General features: G+C 34.6%; 1 protein-coding gene across 1 annotated transcript in view; it reads right to left on the reverse strand.

The window, feature by feature from the left end:
- Positions 1-24,599, reverse strand: part of LOC149409949 (solute carrier family 41 member 1-like) — a 91,103-nt gene that overhangs the window by 12,096 nt on the left and 54,408 nt on the right. The window contains exons 3-5 of the mRNA XM_089649108.1: positions 14,296-14,414; positions 9,019-9,123; positions 8,452-8,518 (exon numbers count right to left, since the gene is read on the reverse strand). Coding sequence (XP_089505234.1) covers positions 8,452-8,518; positions 9,019-9,123; positions 14,296-14,414 — 291 coding nt within the window. The remainder of the gene's footprint in view (positions 1-8,451; positions 8,519-9,018; positions 9,124-14,295; positions 14,415-24,599) is intronic.

Consider the following 24,599-nt stretch of genomic DNA (forward strand, 5'->3'; position numbering starts at 1 on the left):
ATAGGCCATAACAGATGTCAGTTTTTTATGATTCAGAGGCGACTTTGACAAATAATTTAGCTGCGTCTGTCTTTAAAATATGATGAAATTAAAACATAAAAATAAAATATGATTGTATTTTTTTAATTTAATTTTTTCAATAAAAATTCAATGCGTTCAGTTCTTCATCTGCTAGTTTCAAAGGCTTCGGATAATCCGCAAACAGCGATTAAGGTTGGATTTGAAGAGCAAATAGATAATAATTGCATTGCAATTAAAAGAAGCGCACGGAGCAGTAAATCAAGGGTTACAAATCTGAAGCAATTCTTCTTTTTTATTGGAACCATAAAAATATAGGAATTAATATGCGTAGTGGAAAAAACAAGCACTGACATACAGGGTGTTAAAGGGCGTAAATGATTTATTTTAATCAGTGATTCCAGAAATGTGATCCCTGAGGCGTATGTGTGCTAAAACCACGTATGATCTTGTGAGCATTGTGGAGATTCTCAAATAATCAAGTGACTTCTGATGCCATAGACTGGCTGAATAACTTCAGTATCGCTCAGTGACTTCCATCAACTTTCCTCCATTATAAAGAAGAAACAAACAATACTTATAGGCATATGCACTAGAAATGAGATCCCTGAGGGGTATGTGTGGTAAAACCATGTATGATCATGTGATAAATGTAGAGATCCGCAAAGAATGCAAGGCTGATGTAAGCGTAATGAGTAAGATTAAGAAAGAGACGCTTGGATGGTTTGGGCATGTAGAGCGAACAAAGGAGTGTAAGGCGAATAAATGACGCAAATGAGAATGGTAACAAAAGTCGGGGACGCCCGATGAAGACATGGCACGACCAAGTGAATCAGATACATGAGTCGGGCCATGTCAAGAGTCAGAATAATAGAAGAAGAAGTATGTATGAGACGGTGTATGAATGTGAATGAAACAAAGTGTGTGTACCAATAACGAGTTGTTTGGCGTTCCGTCCTCTCTGCCTACCCCTGCGGGAAAACGGAGTGATGGTTGGTTAGTTAGTTAGTTCCTGACATTATTTGAAGTAAAAATTTCAGTTGAAATTTTGGTCTATGTTGACTTTTTATATGTATTTTTTTTCAACAAAAAAACATAGAAAATCATTAGTATTCGGGTGATGACACGTGGAAGTTAAAAAAAAGTGTTTTTGAAAAAAAAATCTAAAATGTTATTGGAGACCGAAATTTCGTTTACATGTTTTACTCCAAATAATGTCAGTGAATCAGTGGTTAAAGTAAGTCAAGCGCGTCCCTTAACACCCTGTATATCATTTCACTTTAATAATATGATTTAATTGTTGTTTGCATTAATATTAGTACCCCGCAAGAGTCTCAACTTCTCCTGACTTTCCCAAAAAAATCACGGGATAATCTGAAATCTTTGCAAATAAGTTAAAATTCTTCTAACTAATTCTTAATATCACAAAGAGACATACGCGGATAGCGCCTTTGTTTTATAATTTATCACAAGCAATAATTAGTCGACTATAATATCAATAAAAATTGAAAATATCTCCCGAGTAAAAATAAATGCCGCCGACGGGAATTGAACCCGCGCCTTCTGATGTCCAGTCAGACGCCATGGACCACTGAGCCACGTCGGCTTATTTCCAATCCACCAAATAATTGAATATTTACTAGTACTTCAATCAATAATTACTGATTATTATATTTTTTCACCTGTAAACAACCAACTTTATTTTTGTAGGAAAGACTTTGTTAGTGCTAAATTTCTCACTAGATGGCGTCGAGACATATTATATCTACATTTGTTGGTGAATTTTTTTTTTGTAGAAAAGGCTTTGATAGTTGTTTTATACTATTTAGAGAATACTAGTACAGCGCTATTGGGGTGATTTTTCACAAAAACGGCGCTATAAAGGTCATTCAATTATGGACAGATGACTAGCTGATGGTTGATGACGAATTTTCATAACTTGTAAACATGACGCACAATCTTGTAGCAATGTTTCTCATCAAAACATCCTCTTGATTAGACATAACCTTATTGTCATTACTGATTACTGATAACTGATTAATGTTTTTGATTATCTTTTATTAATAATTATTGACAATCAAAGCACTTCATTCGAAGTTAATACTGCTGACCTTGTGCCTAATATTGTGATGGTGGATCTTACAAATATTTACCTGCTACATATTTCTGTAGTATTTAAAAAAAATAACTTCAAGAGAAATTAATCAATGCGTCGTTATCTCTAATGACATATTATTTTAATGCAAATAGTAACATTTCATTCCATTAAATGTATTTTATTTTCGAAGTGATGAAATTCCTATTAGTATTTTTTCTTTTAATTAAGAACTGTATGTGATTAAAGATCATATATTTGTAAATTTTCTTAAGGCGAAGCTTAATGCTAAATCACTATTTTGATTAATCTTTTATAACGAATTGGTGTACATTATGAATACCAAAAAATATGCTCTGGATAAATTGAAGGTTTTCCTATCGTTTCGCTTGAGTAGAATACAAATAAAATTTAAAAAATACTCAATAAAAATATAAATGTAAACTACAAAAAAAATATTTTTTCAGTAGAAATAAACAACTTTTAATAAATACAGTATTACAGCTAAGATTATCTGTGACAGTTTCACTTGATTAACTTTTTTGCTTTCTTATAAAATTATTTACAAAATAAATGAAAACCAGTTTTGTGCTTGAAATCGAACGTTTCTAGACTCCGTTTGTCAAGCGATTTTAATGCCTCTTACCGACAATATAAGGTATACCAAGAATATACACATTTTTGGCTTGTAGGCAATTTGAAAAAATATTGAATTTTTTTATATGAAACGTCAAAAAAGTGAGGTGATAACAATATTTTGTAATACACTTATTTTTACAAATATATTTTTGTGTGTTTTTTTTACTTCTACCATCATGTAGAATCACCTCCCGAAGTTTGCCACCGGACCTGTATGCTTTGAACATTGTTATTATAGGATAAGAGTCTGTAAAGAAATAAAGAATATAATATTTGAACAAAAATTGGGACTGATTTGTATAGAATTCGGACAATCCCATGATTTTTCGCGATTCTACGCCAGTATACGTCATATGTATTAAATACAGAGATGTGCTTTATTTCAAATAAATCCATTTCAAATGGAAATGCAAATGGGTATTTTCCATTTTGCATTTTAAATGCTTTTCTAAAAACCATTTTGCATTTTGCATTTTAAATGCTTTTCTCAATGCATTTACCATTTTAAATGCTTTTTTGCAACATTCTTCCTACTATCTCCACTCAACTTTTTTTCATAAGCCCCAAATATCAGTCGATCCTCAACCTCGCTATGAGAGATAATTTACATTTGTCAAGTTGCTCCCTGGTAGGAGCCCTGGCAATTGAGTGATACCATTACAAAAAATACTGATTTAAATACTGAACATGGGGCCATGACGCTGTAATATTAAATGTTAGATAGCAGTTTCTAGGTTTTTACGTTGGCAATATTAGTACCGCGCATATTTTTTGTGGTTTCATAATCTGTAGTCGTGGTGTTTTTGGATTTACCATCATGTGTTATCAATATGTTTGTTCTACATTGATGTCCATTATATTTTATTCTTTTCATTTTCTAATAGTACAGTGGTGCCTCCACAGACATAGAAATTAATAGACGAGAAGATAAAGGCGAGGGGTAAAATCAACTGTTGAAGAACGAAGGGAGTGAAGATGACTGTGATTCGTCAATAAATCAATCTGACAGTAAATAGGCATCTCGCATTATAATATCACCATTTACTTCTTAAAAGTAAAATCTGCTTTGAATGAATAGACATTTTTACATGGGAGCGCAAATTACTCGCCACGTTATGAACTAATTTGCGAAGTCCAAATTCGGCAAAGTAAGGCAGCTTCTATATTCAGAGTCGTAGTTAGTTTCAGAGTATTTAGTTAAGACACTTTTATAAATGTTCATAATTTACTTCCCAGCAACCAACCAGCTTTGTGTTTCGCGTCCAGACGTTTCTCGATGTGATAGTAACAACTGATTCATATTATACGATGTGAATATGCTTAAAATAAAATAAAATAATGCTTATATATGGAATGTAATACGACAATTGGGTTTATTTTCTTTTTTCGCATCTATTTTTACCAGTTTTCATAGTACAAGTAAACATTTTGCCGTGTTATTTCGTAAAATGAACCGATGATGCCTCGACCATAGTTCGCACAAGAATGATGACGTCACGTTTTCAAATATCACTTGAGGCCGTACGCGAGCCCAGCCGGCTCAATGGAACCGGTATGGGGAGTGGGGATAATACGCTTTTAATCACTTAGGGCAGGTCTACCTAATATTCATATGTCTATGGGTGCCTCACACAACGAACGCCTCGCACAGCGAATGCTGCACACAACGAACTTCCTTTTCGTTCATTTCACGATTCATACAACGAACTTCGCTTCACACAACGAAGTCGCCCGATCTTCTACGATCACTGCCGATTAATTGCATCCTCCCGCGCAGGCAGTCGTTAGACTCGTTAGTCACTGCGTAGTACGCTTAACTTACGCACGTATCGCAGCAATCGTTCTTCATTACGAATTAAATCGCACACGTATCACGGCAGTCGTCCTTTTAAGATAAACTCAACATTTTTTTTATATGATGGGTTCTAAAAAAAGCAGGAAGGTGATTTCTCTTGAAATGAAACAGGAAATAATTAGAAGGAGTGAATGTGGGGTAAAACAGTGTGACCTCGTCAAAGAGTTTGGCCTCAACAAGACCACCATTTTCACCATTTTGAAAAACAAGGATGCAATAAAATCAGCCAAAGGAGTACCAAAACTATTTAATGAAAAACATAGATCTTCAATCCACGAGGAAATGGAGAGGAATTTTTCACTGCACCATCGGCGGAAAATGGATGAAGATGTGCAAGATTCGATTATTTCTTAAAATTAAAAAATGTGTGTTTTTTTCATTATGTTTTTAGATGTATCTAAATAAAAATAATAACAAAAAATTTATCTTTTTTTTATGTCATCTTACCATATTTTATGCTACAGAACGAATTTTTTTTTAAACATGTATTGTTATGGGAAAACGCGTTTCACATAACGAACTTGCTCCTGGAACGAATTAAGTTCGTTGTATGAGGCACCACTGTATATACCTTTCTAAAATTTTTTATTTTATTTTTTACAAACTCTTATTGCCTTTCAGACATTTTATAAGCACTTCATTCTTGCTTATACTACTTTATTGTATATTATTACATATAATTTCTTACTTTGACTTAATACTATACTAAAGATTGCTACTTATATTTTATTTATATCTCTTTTTTTAATACTTTTAACCTTACTACTATTTACTGATTATACCGTTATACTTACATTTATATTGTTGCATTCCTTATGTTGCTGTACTATTCTCTGTAATTTAGTATGTGAATGGCACATGTTGTGCCGTATATGTAAAAATAAATAAATAAATAAATTAAATGACAAAATTCTTTAAAAATTCTATAATTATTTTAATTGCTTGACCTGAGAAACCATTTTGCATTTTCAATGCATTTTGAAAATAGGTATTTTGCATTTTCAAATGGAAAAGTTTGGACCCATTTCCATTTTGCATTTCAAATGGTTTTGGGTACCCATTTTGCACATCTCTGATTAAATACAATAATTACAGCGAACTATTTTACTGCCGACAATATTAATTATTATCTTCAGTGTAGAGATAAAACGAAATAACTCAAATACATACAATGTGGTCATTAATAAATTGTCGTCAGCGGTTTATAAATTGCTGTATTATCTTTTGTCTATGGATCTTGCGAATTAATATAATCTTATAATAGCTAATGGCCCATTCTTTGCACGGAGAGGTACAAATAAGAAATATCTTTTTGCTGTCTTTATAAGAATTCTCATATTTAAAACATCATTTGGTTGTCTACTTGCTTGCTTTTTTTCTTTATTTTTAATACTACCATCTAACTAATTATTCACAATCACACTGTTTCCTGGTAGAGATGGATTGCTACACAACAAGTAAGCTGGAGTATGCTAATGGTGTAAGAACTCTAACTAACTAACTAACCATCACGCCGTTTCCCCGCAGGGGTAGACAGAGAGGACGGACCGCCAAACAACTCGGTCTTGGCACACACTTCTTGCCTCATTCACATTCATACATCGTCTCATACATACTCTTCTATTATTCTGACTCTTGACATGGCCCGACTCAAGTATCTGATTCACTTGATCGTGCCATGTCTTCCTCGGGCGTCCCCGACTTCTGCTACCATTCGAATTTGCATCATATATCCTCCTAACACTCCTATCTTCACTCATTCGCTCTACATACCCAAACCATCTAAGCGTCCCTTTCTTAATCTTACTCATTACGCTTACATCAGCCTTGGACGCTTTGCGGATCTCCACATTCCTCACACGATACTTTCTATTATTAATCTACTTTCATACTTTCTTTGCCAGTTCCATGCCTCAATTCCATACATCAAGGTTGGTACCAGGACTCCGTTGTGGACTGCTAACTTCGCTTCTTTGGACAGCGCTTCGCTTTTTTGTTGGCGCCAACAGCGTTCAGTCCTCCATTAACGGAATACCTGCATTTACCCTTATTTACTCTCTGTCAGCCTTCCCATCTCTCTAGAACATACTTCCTAAATACACAAACTCATCCACCTGCTCCAAGTATTCCTCATTCACAACTATATTGCACACTGTTTTCGTACTCTATCTTTCAAACACCATTACTTTAGACTTACTTACATTCATCATTAACTCATTCTTCATGCATACTTCGTTCATCCTAGACACGAGAGACTGTAGATCATCCATACTATTAGCAATCAGCACCGCATCATCAGAATACAACAGGCAACATACTTTCAAATTATTCAAATTCGCGCCAAATCCCACCTCTTTCAATTCTTGCATACAATTATCCATGTATAGATTGAATAACCACGGTGACATGACGCAGCCTTGTTTAACACCTTTTGTGATATCAAAACAACCCGTAAAACCACCGTTTACCCTAACACATGCAACGCTTCCCACATACAGAGACGCAATTTCTCAAAACTCTAAGAACTCAAAACTAAATATACGAGTTTAAACGTGGTGGAACAAATTCTCGGGTATGTCTATAGACGAACGCATGGAAATTATCCCCGGTTAATGCATCGTATTATATGGACTTACTCCTTGAGACAGCGAATAGATTTAGACGTTCTTCAAATCTTGCAATATTTAGTTGTATATAAGTCTATTGACAGCCCATTCTACTTGGAATGCTATGGCTTACACATGCTTGAAAACTTCAGTTGTTGTCGTCAACACGGCTTCTCAAGATACCACACGGCAGAAAAGATATTCTAGCACAGCATAACATGACAAATTTCTAAAACAGTAGATTTATTTAATTACTTAAATTGATTTGTTTTGGGGGTATTATGCCGTGTTGCGCTACCTCCTTCTTTAGCCAACGATTCGGACAGTATGGAATGGCCTTATACTGTTAACCGACAAAACTGAGATACGTTTGACGTCACGCGTAGGGTTTGCAATCCCACAACACCACATCCCGGAATCCCGCGGAATTTCAGAAATTTTGAAAAATAACTAAATTTATACCAAAACTTTGCAGTTTTGATTATTGCACATCCTTGCCAGTTGTAGGGAAATGTCTGTTCACTTGAGGTTGACAGGATTCTCCATAGTGACATTTTTAACGATCTTATTTATTATCAAATATTATAATATTTATTACGATACGTTTTCCATATTTTTTGTATAATATTACTAGTACCAAAGAAGATTGATCTCAAACGACTGTGAAGATTCTTAAAATGTCTTCTAAAAATACTTACTATGTTACCTTTTCAATATTTTTTATAATATACTAGAATCAAAGAGGACTGATACCAAATAATAATAAAAGAATGTTCATGAAATTTTCAATTACTTAAAAATCCCGCGGTATTAATATATATTTTATTCCGCAATCCCACGGGATATGAAAAAGGTGCGGGATTTGTAAACCCTAGTCCCGCGTACCCTCCTAAGATTGTGATAGTTGTGGCGGGCTTTGAAAACTAATTATAATTATTTTAATCATGAAAACATCATTAGAGGCTTTACACACCTCCTTGCAATCGGAGGCAATATCGGGGCAGTGATGGAGAGCACCCTAGATCGCTTCATGATCAGCGCGTGAATCGGCTCCGAACTCTGAAATCGGGACCGATATCATAAGTCACCCCCAGTTTGCTTAGTGCTATTGTACCCAGTATCGCCATCTTGATCGACGAGCGCTGCGCTGATTCTCTGATCCTCCGATTGATTGCAGGGAGGTGTATCATTATCAAGTTATTATTTTATTTATAATAAAAAGGAAATAGTTTTCTTACCTTTTAGGCCTGATAGTGATGGAACGAGAACAAAAATGGACGATACTTCCAGGAACACGGCCCATGTCTGAAACAAACACACCACTATTAATACAAAGTGTTTATTAAATTTTTTAAATATAAAAACGATGGTACCTCTACCTGTATTGTAAGGATCCTCTAGGATCCTCAAGGAGAGTGAATGGTTGAAGAAGTTAAGGACGCCCGACATGACACTATTAAGGAATCCTGATCCTTGAGTCGTGCCATAACAAGAGTAAAAATAAAAGAAGAGTATGTATGAATGTGAATGATGCAAGAAGTGTGTGCCAAGACCGAGTTGTTTGGCGGTCTTTCCTCTCTGCCCACCCCTGCGAGAAACGGCGTGATGGTTTGTTAGTTAGTTAGTTTATCGCAGAAGAATGTCCACTTCGTCAAATTCCCCTGTGTCACATCTGTGCTGAACCAAGACACTTTCGATACTGTCAACTGGCTGAATAATCTCAGTTCTTGTAGATCATTGGATGCCAGAAAGCTAAAAAAGAATAATGTTGAGATGAAAAAAGAAACAGTATTGTGATGACTTACTTGCACGTGCCCCAACACCAGCCCGGCACCAATGGTCCCGATGCCAGCTATGAAGAATGGTACAGCGACTTGCATCAAAGTACTCCACCATTTTTCGTCCTTTGCCTGAAAAACACGTAAAAAATTAGCACAATATTGTATTTTCACAAATAATAAATGCTGTTAAAAATGTGTGGAATATTTCAAATATTTTTTTCTGGTTCTGATTGTCGCACTAAACTTGTTAAATTTTAATGTTTCATTGGACAAAAATCGCCAATTCATTAAGTTATTATTTTGGTAAATACACAGAAAAGCGGGACCCGAGGAGGAATTTAAAAAAATACTCATTAATGAGGAATTACACTTAAAAACAAACTTCAATTTTTAAATAGTGTATCTCATTTGTTGTGTCCTTTGTCCTTTTTAATAAACATTAAACATTGTTAATCTTAAGTGACCTCCCGGGTAAGTATGGTCCTGTATATTATTTGCCTGTAAAGAATATAAATAAATAATAATATATGTACATTCTAACGCAGCAACACGTTCATTGGTCAAATGCATTGTACAGGGTTTTCCAATAAGAGGTGTTATTTTGAATAGCCCGCTATTTCGGTAGATGTTACTTTTGAAGCTCATTTTTTGACATTTGACAAGTAGAAACTACGTCATTAATAAAAATGGAACGATACACGCTTCAATAACGCATTGAAATTATTAAAATTCACTTGAGTGAATCAAATGCAAATCATCTCGAGTGATGAGGCCTTTCCACCTCGGTGGCTTCGTCAACAAGCAAAATTGTCGCATCTGGGGCTCGGAAAACCCAAGAGTTATTGTTGAAAAGCCTCTCTATCATCAACGTGTGACTTTTTGGTGCGGTTTATGGTCTGGCGGAGCCATTGGACCTTACTTTTTCTAAAATGAGGCTGGAGCAACAGTTACGGTGAATGGATTGCGCTATTGAGAGATGATTAGTGATATTTTATGGCCGAAATCGGATGGTATTGATTTGGACAACGTTTACTTTCAACTAGACGGCGCTACGTGCCACACAAGCAACGAAACCATTGATCTTTTACGATTGAATATCAAAATAACACCTCTTATTGGGAAACCCTGTACATATAGTTTTGTATTAGTGATCGACGAACCGGTGGATGCAATCTATTAGCCATAAGTTTATAATGGTTTTTCTAGTTAGTTAGAAATAGAGTAAAGATAGAATAAAGATAAATAAGATAGAGTATTTTAGAAAGATATTATATGTTCGGCGCTATACAAATCATCCAATCAATATTGTCATAATTGATACCGACTAAGGGACATCAAATAACATTATTTATTACTTTTGATAGCATATTTTTCATTTTGTATGTCATGATAGCTGAGAGTCAATTTACAAGATGCATTCAAATTACACGAGAAAATTGAGATTTTTAATTAACTAATTTACCCCGTAGACAATGTTGACAGTGACCAGCGTTTCAAATTCTTTTAAAATGATGTGTATAACTGTATTTGTGTAATGAAAAAATAACAAAAAATAAGTGTCAATATTATCTACTACGACATAATAGCGATGAGTCATTTATGAATGAGCCGCACAATTGAGCTGGCTGTTTTTCATGAGCCGTATTCGCACGACTCCCGGTAAACTGTACAATGGCTCAATTGAACGGTTACCCACACCTTACACCTACTAACTACCCAGCGTCTTATTTTTTACACTGTGAAATACATAGCATCTGGCCTGACGTGGCCAGTCTGTATATTGGCTTAGAAGAGGAAGCGCCACACACAACAAAAATTATGAACCCAAAAATCAATCATCATTAGAGTGGAATACTTACTTCTTCGTGCAATAGAAATTCAAATACAGCATAACACCATTCACTCAAGGAGTTCCTTCCAGGTTCAGGATTATCGACGTTATCTGTTTCAGGATTCGAGGAAGGATTTGGATCAGAACTATTCTTATTCAATTCTGGAGGTGTTGGATTTGCTTTGCTTTCTTCATTTGTTTCAGCATTTGGATTGGGATTGGGTTCAGGATCGAGTTCATGGTTTGATTCAGGGTTTGTTGGAGTTTCAGGCGGACTTTGATCTTCATGACCGCCTGGTTCTTCAACTGGGAGAAGGTTTGGTTGGATTGGTAGCTGGAAGAAGGCTTTTGGAAGAGATTGGATCTGTAAATGGGATGGTGAAATAGGTTTTAGCTTTGCCACAGTTTTAATGATAAAAGTGTAGTTTTTTTTAGAATTTCTGAATTCATCCTTCTCTTTTGGAAATGGAATGGTATCGATAATCCCCATGGTCGTCTGGTTAAATTTATAGATTACGAATCCGAGGTTTGCGGGTTCGAATTCCGGCGTGTGTTTTATTTAATACGTCACGTTTTAACGTGTTCTATTACGTTTAATTAATATTTAAAAACACATCTCTTAATAGTAAAAAATAAAGTCGCTATTTGCATCTGTCTGTTTGTGAGCTTAGTTCTTCTAAACTACGCAACAGATATTGATATGGTTTTCACTATCATTTAGATAATTTCTTCTGAAAGGTTTGTATGTATAATTTATTTATTTATTTATTTTTATTTATTTTTTATTTATTTAATACATGTTACATTATTATGAAATTTACATAAAGTAGATATAATGAAACACCATACTAGGCGGCTGCCTGTTTCATGGTGACCAATTGAGTGTAATTAATTTGTATGAAATATGAAATCTAGTGTAAACATATGAAATTAGTAACTATAGATGAAGCTAAAATTTTGGAAAAATTGTAATAAAAAGTAGAAGATAGAAATTAGAAAGGAGAAAGAAGTAAATTAGCATTAGATTGTAAAAATGTACATAATTATATATATATAATTTTTAAAATGTGTGCATGCAAGCACACATGTGTATATAGCAGCAGACATACCTATATACATATAACAGCACATGTATACATACACCCATATGACGCATCCTCACGCATATAAACAATATATACACCTCTATCTGAGTACTTGGAATAGGCTACTAACACTATAACAATATAATACATGCATATTATATTTTTAGAAAAGAGAGGAAAGTCGAACAACGCTGGGTACACGTCAGCCAATAGACTATATTTTAATCGATGTCAGGTTTAAATCTTAGAGAGTTTAAGTGTGAGCTAAATAAATTTTATGTTAGGTTTTTTGATGTGTGTAACTCCAAAACGTGTAATTCTCACCATTAGTCATATTGGAAAGTAAATTCATAATAGTGTAATTTTGTCATGTAACCATTTGAGGTATGTTTCAGAGTTTTAGATACTCTTATCGCCCTGTTGAAAGACACTCGTTCAGAATCAAAGTTTTGCAGGTACTTCCCAACCTTCTATTCCCTATCTCCTTCCCTTTACCACTTCCTTTACTCTCATTACATACTTCAGTCGGGGGATGCCATTGTCCAACTGACTTGATATTGACATGTCTACTGGAATTGACTTAAATAAATAAAATAAAATCCACAAAATTTTCGTGATGACGTTTAAACTACACCGAAACATGTGACAATTTCAATAAAACATTTTTTTCTGAGTAGCGTCCTTCAGAAAATATCAGAATGAATAATTATCTACTCATCTGTTTTACGTAAGCAGACGTTTTTCGGATAAATGTCTCATAAATTTAAGTTGCTTGCAAATGTATTCTTATAATTGAAAACATCTGTACGTTGTTTACGAACATCAGGTACAATAAAACCTGGTAAATATGTTACAGAAATGCTAATGAATCATTATAATTGGAACTCGTGTTTCTTTCCCATACCAGAATTTCTAATTTTTGCAAAATAATTATAAAATTCATCTCTGCATAAGTACATTTTCAAATTTCCAATTTTTCAATTTAAAATAACTACCTACTTAATTTATTTTCGCTCAATCTATTTATATGAAGAATAGCGTCTGTGACGGGTGGAGTGGATTTGATTGTTTAATACAAATCTACAGTTTTATTCAGAGATTGATTTGAATTGAAAACTTGGCACACTTAACCTTTAAAATAAGAGAAAGGACACTATCTACATGAAATAAAATAAAAAAAATCATTCCCATTTCCCTTTCTTACCCTTGAAATAGAATTTTGATGAAGTTTTGTAAACTTAAGTACAAAATAAGAGGGAAATTACTGGCTACATCTGATTTTGAAAAACTCTTATGTAAATTCCAAGGAACCTCTTAATCAAATAAGCAGGGGGGTTTACTTCTATTTTTGCAATAGGCAATACTGACAGCGCCCTTTGTTGACTTCTTTTGAATATAATCGCCGTTTTACAAGAGTTCCTATTGCTCCCGACTATAGGACGTTGTGAGGTTGCTGGGAGTTGGTTATTGGAAGGTACATTTAAAGCAACATTTCGATTCTGAAAAGTGGAAAAGCGATACTGAGAGTATATACCACTTTGACGTCGTCTTCACAATTGCAGTCAGCGATCACAAACATTACATTTTACGCTCGGCGTCTCACCAATTACGTATGTTTGTTAAAACATGATCTTGAATTATCTTAAAGTGTCCGAATAATTTTTTCAACATATTTCAAAGTCAGCGAAACAGACTAAGAAAATAACTCTTTGTCAATTTAACGTGAATTTAAATCAGTCATTAAAATTAGCGTATTCTTTGGAAACCTGTTGTGTTCAGTTTGCATGCATTTGTCAGCCAAGTTATAAAAAATGGATGCATTCACTGTCTTAAAATGCACTCAAACAGATGTTGTTGTATCGATTGTACTATTACCGAAACAGTAACAAAAGCAAATGATGATAAAGAGGTAAGTAAGGTAAACGAATTTTCAAGGAATTATTGTTATTCGTCAGATATTTATGTAAATCTATAAAAGTTTTCCTACATTTAAGATGATTTTGAGCGCTTGCAATAAATACACATCAGAGTAGTAATTCACCCATTCTTCCGATTGAAATGGGTACCGCAAGGCTCTTTTTTGGGACCGCTACTGTTTTGCTTTATTTCAAATAAATTGGTAAAATAGGGGTAAAGTTAGTGATATGAGGCACATGATAAGCATGACGTTAGTGACGTAAGGCAGGTATTATGTGTGAAGCTAGTGATGATGGTATTGAAGTAAATATACATGTATTACCAGAGACGGGAATCTTGGTGTTCCCAAAGGTTTTGTTGTCGATGTTTCTACTAAAGGTACATGCTAGGTGTGAAGCTGTTGACGTGAGACACGTGTTAGGAGGGAAGATAGTGATGATAGCGTTAAAGTAATTATAAATATATTACCGGAGGCCTGTGGTTGACGGGGAGCTTTGTGTCCCCGATGGTACTATCGCCAATGCCGCTGTTGGAGGCAGAACTTAGGGACACCATGTCGAGTGTGGAGTTACTGTTGCTCTTTTCATCTGAGAACAACAAATATACAACAATACTATTATAAACGGTCAAAATAACATATAATTTTAAATTACGATTTCTAAGATCGTGCAGATGGACGCTTGAGAGATTGTGGCATTGAACGGGAGTAGGGGGGGAACAATCAGGACAAAACTTGTTCAGAAAAATGATTTTCAAAAATTATCCACTTGAATATGTTCATTGTGTGAAATATCACGGGATAGTCTCTCAGTTCCAATCTATCTATATATAAAAAATGTAAATGTTCCCCGCGTCTTGGTGATCTTAGTTCTTCTAAACTAAGTAATGGATTTTAATATGGTTTTCACTAGCATTTAGATTATTTCTTCCGTAAGGTCTTTCTATAAAAATAAAAATGTAAATGTTCGTTTGTTTTTCCGATTTTTGTCAGATTGATTTGAAATTTTGACACAACGTTGCAAGAGAATACGCGTGTTTTTTATATACCAATATTGTATACATAAAACGCGCTATTGTTTCTCTATCTGTACAAACATACGGAGCCACAACAACATAATTAATCGCTGAGACTCTTGTGCAGTATTTACATACAAAAAATGAGGATGCAATCGCTGAATCAGAGTTAAAGAGTTTACCGCTCTGCCACGGAGGTAGTCACTTACGAAAGCCGGCGAAAAGGATATCATAAATCGACAGTGTAAAAAATATTTTAAAAGTTTGGTGCACGACACCTTGAACTTCCAACCATGACATAATGAGATTTATTATTTTTATTATATACACTTCAGCGCTCTCCTGGTCTCAACGCTTTGTTAAATGCATTAGTCATGCAAAGATCATTTTGCATTGTTTTCAATTAACAGACCGGTAAGTTGGTCGAGTGGATACATGCGTCTGGTTCACACCCAGGAGACGCGATTTCAATCCTCTGTTAGCCAAGTTTTCCATCATTGGACATGCAACGTTTTTCCACTATAATGATGGAAGTAGGAGGAGTTCAAATGTTGTCAAGTTAATTCACGCAGAGAGAATAGACCGCCACAAAACACAGTCGTGGTACACAATCCTTGCTTCGTTTACATTCATACATGATCTCATACATACCCTTCTGTTAATCTGATTCTTGACATGGCCCGACTCGTGTATTTGAGTACTGCAAAAGAGTCCCAACAGCTCCTAACTGTCTGGAATCAACGAGGCATACCCAATTGGGGTATGTTTTGAGGCTGAAGGTATTGAGGAGAGGAAGTAGAGAAAGGTGGGGAAGCTGGCTATTCAGATCTGGTCAACAAGCACGACTAAAGCCATTTCAAACAATGTTTCGATTAAGAATTGTGGTTTTTCATCAGGGCTATTTTTATTCATAGACGTATTTAAAAAATATGCATATAGGTATTTATTTTTTTGATTAGTATTTTTTGTTTTGACTGAGGATTGTACCTTCCTCCCCTGGGACTGGCTGTGCACTTTTAAAACATAAAAAAAACAGTTTGACTAAGGACTGAACCAACCTCCGCAGGGGCTGAGTAAAATAAGTGAACATCGCTATAACTTAAGCCATACCCTAATTGGATAGTACAGAGATTTATATCGTATAAATAAACTGCTCTAAGTTTTTATAATATCATTTAATTTCAGCGACATGCGTGTGTGTGTGATTGCCACCAATAGTTGATAGAATGCATTGTCACCGACAACGAGTCTCTTTTCCGAGTTTCAGCTCGATCGGATGTAGGGAAGAGGGTTAATTTCCACATCCATTCCACTTTATTCATTCGCTTATTTTCATTAATTCAAAAAAACAAAAACGAAATATCATTGTGTTTTCACATTTATATCATAACTAGCTGACGAGTACCCGGCGTTACTGGGGGTTATCCTTAGAAAATAGACAATATAGACATATATCATGGTGGAATTTTTGTAGGTCGTTTTAAGATACACAATTCCGTAGTAAAATTTTTAATTCTATCTCATAAGGTTTAGCCAGCGTTAGCAATGTAAGCACAGAAAAAATATTTTTTACAACTTGATTACAAAACATCCAATTTTCTCTGCTTTCTGTAAGTATAATGCACATGTTTTATATACAGGGTTTATCAATAAGAGGTGTTATTTTGATATTCAATCTTTAAAGATCAATGGTTTTGTTGTTTGTGTGGCAAGCAGCGCCGTTTTGTTGAAAGTAAACGTTGTCCAGATCAATACCATCCAATTCCGGCCATAAAAAATCATTAATCATCTCTCGATAGCGCAATCCATTCACCGTAACTGTTGCTCCAGCCTCATTTTCGAAAAAGTAAGGTCCAATGACTCCGCCGGACCATAAATCGCACCAAACAGTCACACGTTGAGAATAGAGAGGCTTTTCAACAATAACTTTTGGGTTTTTTGAGCCCCAGATGCGACAATTTTGCTTGATGACGAAGCCACCGAGGTGGAAATGGGCCTCATCACTCAAGATGATTTGCATTTGATTCACTCAAGTTAATTTTAATAATTCCAATGCGTTGTTGAAGCGTGTATAGTTCCATTTTTATTAATGGAGTAGTTTTTACTTGTCAAATGTCAAAAAATGACAGCTTCAAAAGTAACATCTACCGAAATAGCGGGCTATTCAAAATAACACCTCTTATTGGAAAACCCGTATATGTAAACATTCATGAAGAAATTCTCTAAATGATGGTGAAGAACCTATCAAAATTCTTTTCGTAGTTTAAAAGAACTAAGCGCACAAACAGATAGACGCGGATGGCAAATTTGTCTTTCTTTATTTTGTAAATAATAAATGTCAACTGCAAATTTTTCGCATTATTGGCTCATTCTGGTACACAAAACTGGCTAAGAGAGGCAGCTGTCAAAATATAATAAAACATTGTCATTTCTTTTGCAGTTCATTCACTGGACATTATATTTAATCAATGCTAATAAACGTTAAATCAATATTAGAAAAAATCGCGTTTGCTCTGAGAGAAAATTGAAATACATATCTCGACACCACCTACCGGCCATTTTCTGAATTAATTAATCAAATTTATACAGGTGGCATATCTTCTTCTCTTCTCAATTATCTCTAAATAGTATAATACATAGTCACTATCCGCGTCTGCCTGTTTGTGCGCTCAGTTCTTTTAAACTATGCACAGAGAACTTTGGTTTCGTGGAGGTGTACATTTTAATTTTTCTGTGGTTATATTGAAAAATAAAGCATGGTGTTTTTTCTTTCTAATGCGGTTTATTATTTTTTTAATGATAAACTAATGTTTATAAGACAAAGTTTTAATGCATAGCACAAGGTTATCAAAATATATATATATTTGACAAGTCAAAACATTTCACCAACAAATGTAGATATAATATATCTCGACGCCATCTAGTGGGAAATTTAGCACTAACAAAGCCTTTCATACAAAAATAAAGTTGGTTGTTTACAGGTGAAAAAAATATGATGCAGCAATTGTTGATTGAAGTACTAGTACATATTGAATTATTTGGCGTGTTGGAAATAATCAGAAGGCGTGGGTTCAATTCCCGTCGGCGGCATTTATTTTTACTCGGGAGATATTTTCAATTTGTATTGATATTACAGGCGACTAATTTTTGCTTATAATAATTTAATACCGTTTAGTTCATATTTCTATCTATGACGGAAAGGAAGACAACGATTTCTACGAAACCATATGAGCTGGTCCGAAAAGCTACGGATAATAGTTGTTTGTTCCCAAAACCGAGATAATTAGCCTGAGGACTTAAGGCTCCGTAGTAAGCGTTCAAAGATGGTTTGAAAGGAAGATAATTGTAAATATGAATGTTAGAGGGAGCAAGCTAATTTAAAAAAAAACAATAATAATTAACCGAAAATTGTAAAATATTTAATAAAGCACGACTCGTTTGAAATAGACATAAAATCTCTCGACAAATTCTTTAGTTGCATTTAAAGATACACTGTGAATTTTTTCATGCCTATAACATATTAAATAATAGAACAAAATGTGTTTTTAATAATTTTCAGAGCTCACTTTACTTTGATTTTTTCTATCGAGGGAATTTCATGTAATTAATGTTTCGGCATAAAAAATGTATAGGTATTATTAATTATTTATATATTTAACGCCCAGAGGGCTTTTACATGTAGGTTGTACAATTTTAATAACAGTTTTGAAACATGAGAAAGAAATATTAAAAATAAAAGAACATAAATTAAAAATACAGCGATTTGAATGGCTTACAAAAATATAACTTCCATTTAGGAATAGTGTTTAAATAAGTATTTTACTTAATCCACAAAATTCGCAAAGTTAATATTAAATATATCGACATCACCTAAGTATTGGTTTCCCATAGTGTGAAACCGTTGTATTGGGGAGTTCGCAATGTAATTGCGCTTATGTGTGTTGCAGTGGAATAGTGTATTTTGTCGTGTTGTTATTGTAGGTATTCGTAAGTTTATGAGTTGCAGAAGTTCGCAACAGTCGAATTTAGAGTTAAGAATCTTGAATAAAAAATTTAAGTCGTTTATTTTATCTTCAAAAATTACTTTTTTTTTGGGTCCATTGGCGTTAAATTGCGGTTTGTGTCCATAACACGACTGTATCTAATTCAAGGTGATGTGGAGAATCACCTCGCTCGAGAGAATTAGATTTAGCTACAGTAACCTTGGGGTGAATGTGTTTTAAAGGATTGTTTATTAATGTGGAACCAAACAGTCGAAGTTATGACATCAAATGTTATGTTATTGTTAAGTCATTTTCATCGATGATCATAAATTATAACAATGTCATAAGAGATTTGAAATTTTTCTAAAAACGCTTTTCGCATTGGTTTCCCTGGGAGGAAAGAAGGCGTTGTGGGTTCATTCTTTTGCTGGCTAAGTCCTCCGTCATTGTACAAGCAAAATTTTCCTCTTATACCGAGCTCTTCATACTCTAAATAATATTTGTCTTAACTCTAACATTGACATTTTTTCGGATTCACTGCCCAAATTCAAACGTGGCATCATGTCAATAATTTAAAGAATTCAATGCACATACACATACATACTCACCTATATACTACACACGTCACCTGGTAAAGGAATAAACATACCACTTAACAGACATTCCAAGGAAACATATCATAGGTACCCAACATGAAGTATCTAATTCCTTTATATTGTTTCAGCACTGTAAATCATGTACTGTTTGTTTCTATAATATAAAATAAAATAAAAATAATATAGACAGGATTTTCCAATAGAGGTGTTATTTTGATATTCAATCATAAAAGATCAATGGTTTCGTTGCTCGTGTGGCACGTAGCGCCGTCTTGTTGAAAGTAAACGTTGTCCAAATTAATACCATCCAATTCCGGCCATAAAAAATCATTAATCATCTCTCGATAGCGCAATCCATTCACCGTAACTGTTGCTCCACTCTCATTTTCTAAAAAGTAAGGTCCAATGCCTCCGCCGGACAATAAAACCGCACCAAACAGTCACACGTTGAGGATAGAGAGGCTTTTCAACAATAAATCTTGGGTTTTCCGAGCCCCAGATGTGACAATTTTGCTTGTTGACGAAGCCACCGAGGTGGAAATGGGCCTCATCACTCAAGATGTTTTGCATTTGATTCACTCAAGTGAATTTTAATAATTTCAATGCGTTGTTGAAGCTTGTATCGTTCCATTTTTATAAACGGCGCAGTTTCTACTTATCAAATGTCAAAAAATGACAGCTTCAAAAGTAACATCTACCGAAATAGCGGGCTATTCAAAATAACACCTCTTATTGGAAAACCCTGTATAATATGGCAATGTCAGCCAATTATACCTCTGGGTAAGTCTAAAAACAATACATGTATCAAAACCATCAGAGCAATGACACAAGAGCAAAAACGTAAGAGGGAATTTTGATGCAGAAATATAATACAACCTTTGCTCAAAGCCACCACATTTATAAACCGCTTCACACATACTGCCACTATAGAGCATAGCAATAATTAATTTGTATAAAAGATCACAATATTACAATGGAATTGGAGACCTTATAGGTCACCCCAAGTGTTTCGCTAGGTTTGGTGATTGAGCAGGGATGCCCGGGTTCATTCATTCATTCACTCCTTATACCTTTTACCTTCCCAGAACTTCCTCTCCTACCTTTCCTTTAAAAAGACATACAACATCCCAAAATATGTATGCGGTTAATGTAAGAAAAAGACTCATCAGAAAAAGTTACACCTTGGTGGTTAATGAAAAGCATACAATTAAATTATATAGAAAATTAACTGTAGTAACATCTAATATTGTTGTTTTTACGTTGCATGAAAACGTAAAAATTGTATTTCAATTTAATAAACGAGGATTTATCGGCACTGGACTACAAACTACAATATGGTAGTAGAAGATTTTCAAGTATTGCCAGATTATTCGTAACCCGTTAATGTCAGTTTGTCTTAAAAAAAAAACCATTATTTACAAATATACTAAGAAGGTTTATACCAGAGGTTCCCAAACTTTATTTCCCCGTAGACCACTTGTCAAATATATTTTTTCCGTATTTTTGCCTGCCGAATATTGAATTTTCCTAAAACTGTTAACGTCCCATGTGATAATCATTTATCTTTTTCGTAAGAAGATTCCCTTCCCTTGCGTGTCCAACAACCGGGTGGCGGTATAGTTCCTCTGTCTTTACATTGTGCAGACAGGGGCACCCTTGTGAGGTATTACACCAAATGAAAATGGAGCAGGATAAGAAACGGGAATTTCTTTTTGTCTTGTTAGCGCTTATTCCGATCAGTTCTTCTTGTCATATGATATCCGATTCTTAAACATTCCGCTTCTACAGTCAAAATGTCCTCAAACTCAAGTCTGTGTAAAGTACATTTAAATGTTGAACGTCATTATTACCCTGGATGTTTTTCAAAAACAAGTTGGGGAACTAGGAAAATTCGTGGCTTCCGATGTGAAATGTTTTGCTTCAATATATTAATACTGACGAGAAAAGGAAAGTATAATTTTATTTATAAACCTCAATAAACAACTTTATGAAATATAAAAATATCAAATAAGTAATTTCTCATTGTATTATTAGTATTACGTAAACTGTGTTATTTGTGTAAGGTGTATTATGTCATCTACGGAACTCCTAAATGTTGACTTAAGGTAAATGGGGGTCCGCTCGTATGTACCCCATTTGAATCTCGTGGACCCCCAAATTTTTTTCTCGCTGACATAGACCCCCAGCAAGCCGATATTGACCCCTGGGGGTCTATATAGACCACTTTGGGAACCTCTGATTTATACAATAAACTATAATAATTTCTGAAAAATTCAAGAACTATCAACAGCTTTGTCAACAAACCAAATTATTTCAAACATTTGAAAACTTTTATCGTTCAATTGTGTTGACTAGAAAACATAATTCTATATTATATTTCACTGTATTTCCCTGTACACTAATTTTAACAGTTATTTACTCTTCAAAATGTATACATTTTACGATCTTGTTTAGTCTGCAGGTAAATCCCCCTCTAATTCTGTGAACAACAACACTGAAGAGATAAACAGATAGATGTGCGATATGGGCGTTTCCGTATGCCCATAATAGTATTCTCAAATTTTCCTTACTTAAATTGATTAAAAAATCAAATGTCGTGTTGACATGCATTACTCCACCGAATTACCTGTTCCTGTCTAACAGTATGGAATACCTACATACCTACAATAGTGAAATTGCAACAATTTATTATATATTACCAGTCTGTTAAGAAAACCGTTACGGCTAACATGTTACTTCAGTGCGTTTAATTCGAATCTATTATGGAAGCTTGTGCAGTGATCACCAGCAGTATCCTTCAACGCCATAATATCGATCGAAAAGACCGAGGGAATGTCAGAATCTCTTTCCAATTCTAATTGTTAACCACACTTACCCCGATAGTATATTTCGAGTCTATTATGGAAGCTTGTGCAGTGATCACCAGCAGTATCCCTCAACACCATAATATCGATTGAAAAGACCGAGGGTATGTCAGAATCCCTTTCCAATTCTAATTGTTAACCACACTTACCCCGATAGTATATTTCGAGTCTATTATGGAAGCTTGTGCAGTGATCACCAGCAGTATCCCTCAACACCATAATATCGATTGAAAAGACCGAGGGTATGTCAGAATCCCTTTCCAATTCTAATTGTTAACCACACTTACCCCGATAGTATATTTCGAGTCTATTATGGAAGCTTGTGCAGTGATCACCAGCAGTATCCCTCAACACCATAATATCGATTGAAAAGACCGAGGGTATGTAAGAATTCCTTTCCAATTCTAACTGTTAACCACAGCTACCCCAATAGTTGTGTCAAATTTTGATTACAGTCCACAAAAAAAACATAAACTTATTCGCATACATTTGCCAATCCATTTCGAAAATGTTTCTTGAACAGACAATCAATTTTATTGACCTGTCTCGGGCCTAGGAGTTGAAACGTCTCCTGTTAACTAATGGTTATGTGAGCTTTCTTTCTGATCGCTATAAATCACACTTCTATTGATTGTCTATTCAGTGTATAAAACCTTTTAATAATATGTGTAGGTACATCCGATTGTCTAAGATTGCCAACGTGTACTGGCTTTAGATATAAAACGTTTACAACTTTAGGATTATTAATTATAACTGTATGTTTTGTCTAGTAAATTGATGACTGGTGCGTGTATTAACCTTATGGGTGCTGCTGTATCATATGTGAGAATTCTACGGCGTGACTCATAAGCGACTGTCGCAAATATGATACACGAAGTTTCAATCGTTAATCTGTTAACGTTGATTTTGTAGATATTGACAGTTTATATATTTTTATGTTAAATTCATATTTATATTTTCTATTTCCTGAATTTTCTTAACTAGGTAATTTCTCAAAAATTTTGTTTTTTTTCATAGTATGTAAAAGCCTTCCGGGCGGTTAAAATAAATGCTTATATAAACGAAATCCTCAGCAGGGGAGATTCAGTGAGAATGTCAGTATCTCAATGTGTATTTGTTTTTAAATATGAATACGACACAAGAGTCCCAGCTGTTCCTAACCGTTTGGAGTCAGTGTAATAATGTTGACAGGCTGAAGTTAGTGGGAAGATGAAGTAGATGGGGAAGAAGGTAGGAAAGTTAGTATATTATTTTTAATGAGTAAATTGTTAGATAAACACAAATTAATAAAATAAAATTTATTTGTAAACGCCATGATTTGAACCCGCGATCTTCGGATTGCTAGTCGAGAACCTCACCCCTCGACCACAGAGGCGGTCAAAAAAAGAAAGAAAGTTATCTGCCCAAAAAAAGAATATACCAACACTCTTACGGAGGAAATTAAAAAACTCAATTATAACTTAGAAATAAATGAAATAAAAAAGAAAAAACCCAAATTAATTTTGAAAGGACTCAAATCGAACTTGACGGAAGAGGAAATAGTAAATGGGATACTCACACAAAACGAAGGGATTCAAGACATTGTAACGAAAAACGAAGAAAATAAAATAAATTTGATTACTGAAATAAAATACAAACATTCTAAGAAATACCAACGTGGTACTCGGGATCAAGAAGATGAAGAACAAAACAAATTCTCGAACTATATCGTGGAAACCAGCGGTACAACACGAAAAAATTTGCTATCCTTAGAAAAGATAAATATCCAGTACCAAAGGGTTAACATAGTGGATTGTGATCCTTTAACCCAGTGCTACCACTGCTGCAAATTCATGCACACAGCCGCCAGATGCCTAAATCGAATGAATCCATCGGTGTGCCCGCATTGCACGGGTGATCATACTTTTGCTAAATGCCCTGAAAGAGAAAAAACACCGGTTTGTGCAAATTGCACATCGCAAAATAAGAAATATGGCGAGAAAAATAAAACAGACCACACAGCTTTCAGTAACTTATGTCCCTACAAAAATAAAATGCTGAAAGTAGCAAGAGACAGAATAGACTTCGAAGAAAAATGACAGAATTTTTATATAACGCACTAGAAGAAAAAAATAAGACGAAAAAACATATAGCAGCTATCAAGAATATCGTACTCACCAAAACGATCTCAATCTCAGTCCTTTAATTCTACACATGAATATAAGAAGTTTGGAACGAAACATGGATGAATTTTTGACAACAGTAAATAATGATCTCAGGAAGCCCGCTTGCATTGTGTTAACGGAAACACATTCAAGTGGCGAAGTGGCGTACTA

Source organism: Hesperophylax consimilis, chromosome 29 (assembly GCF_061612785.1).
Source record: "Hesperophylax consimilis isolate HC1 chromosome 29, BYU_Hcon_1.0, whole genome shotgun sequence".
Classification (NCBI taxonomy): domain Eukaryota; kingdom Metazoa; phylum Arthropoda; class Insecta; order Trichoptera; family Limnephilidae; genus Hesperophylax; species Hesperophylax consimilis.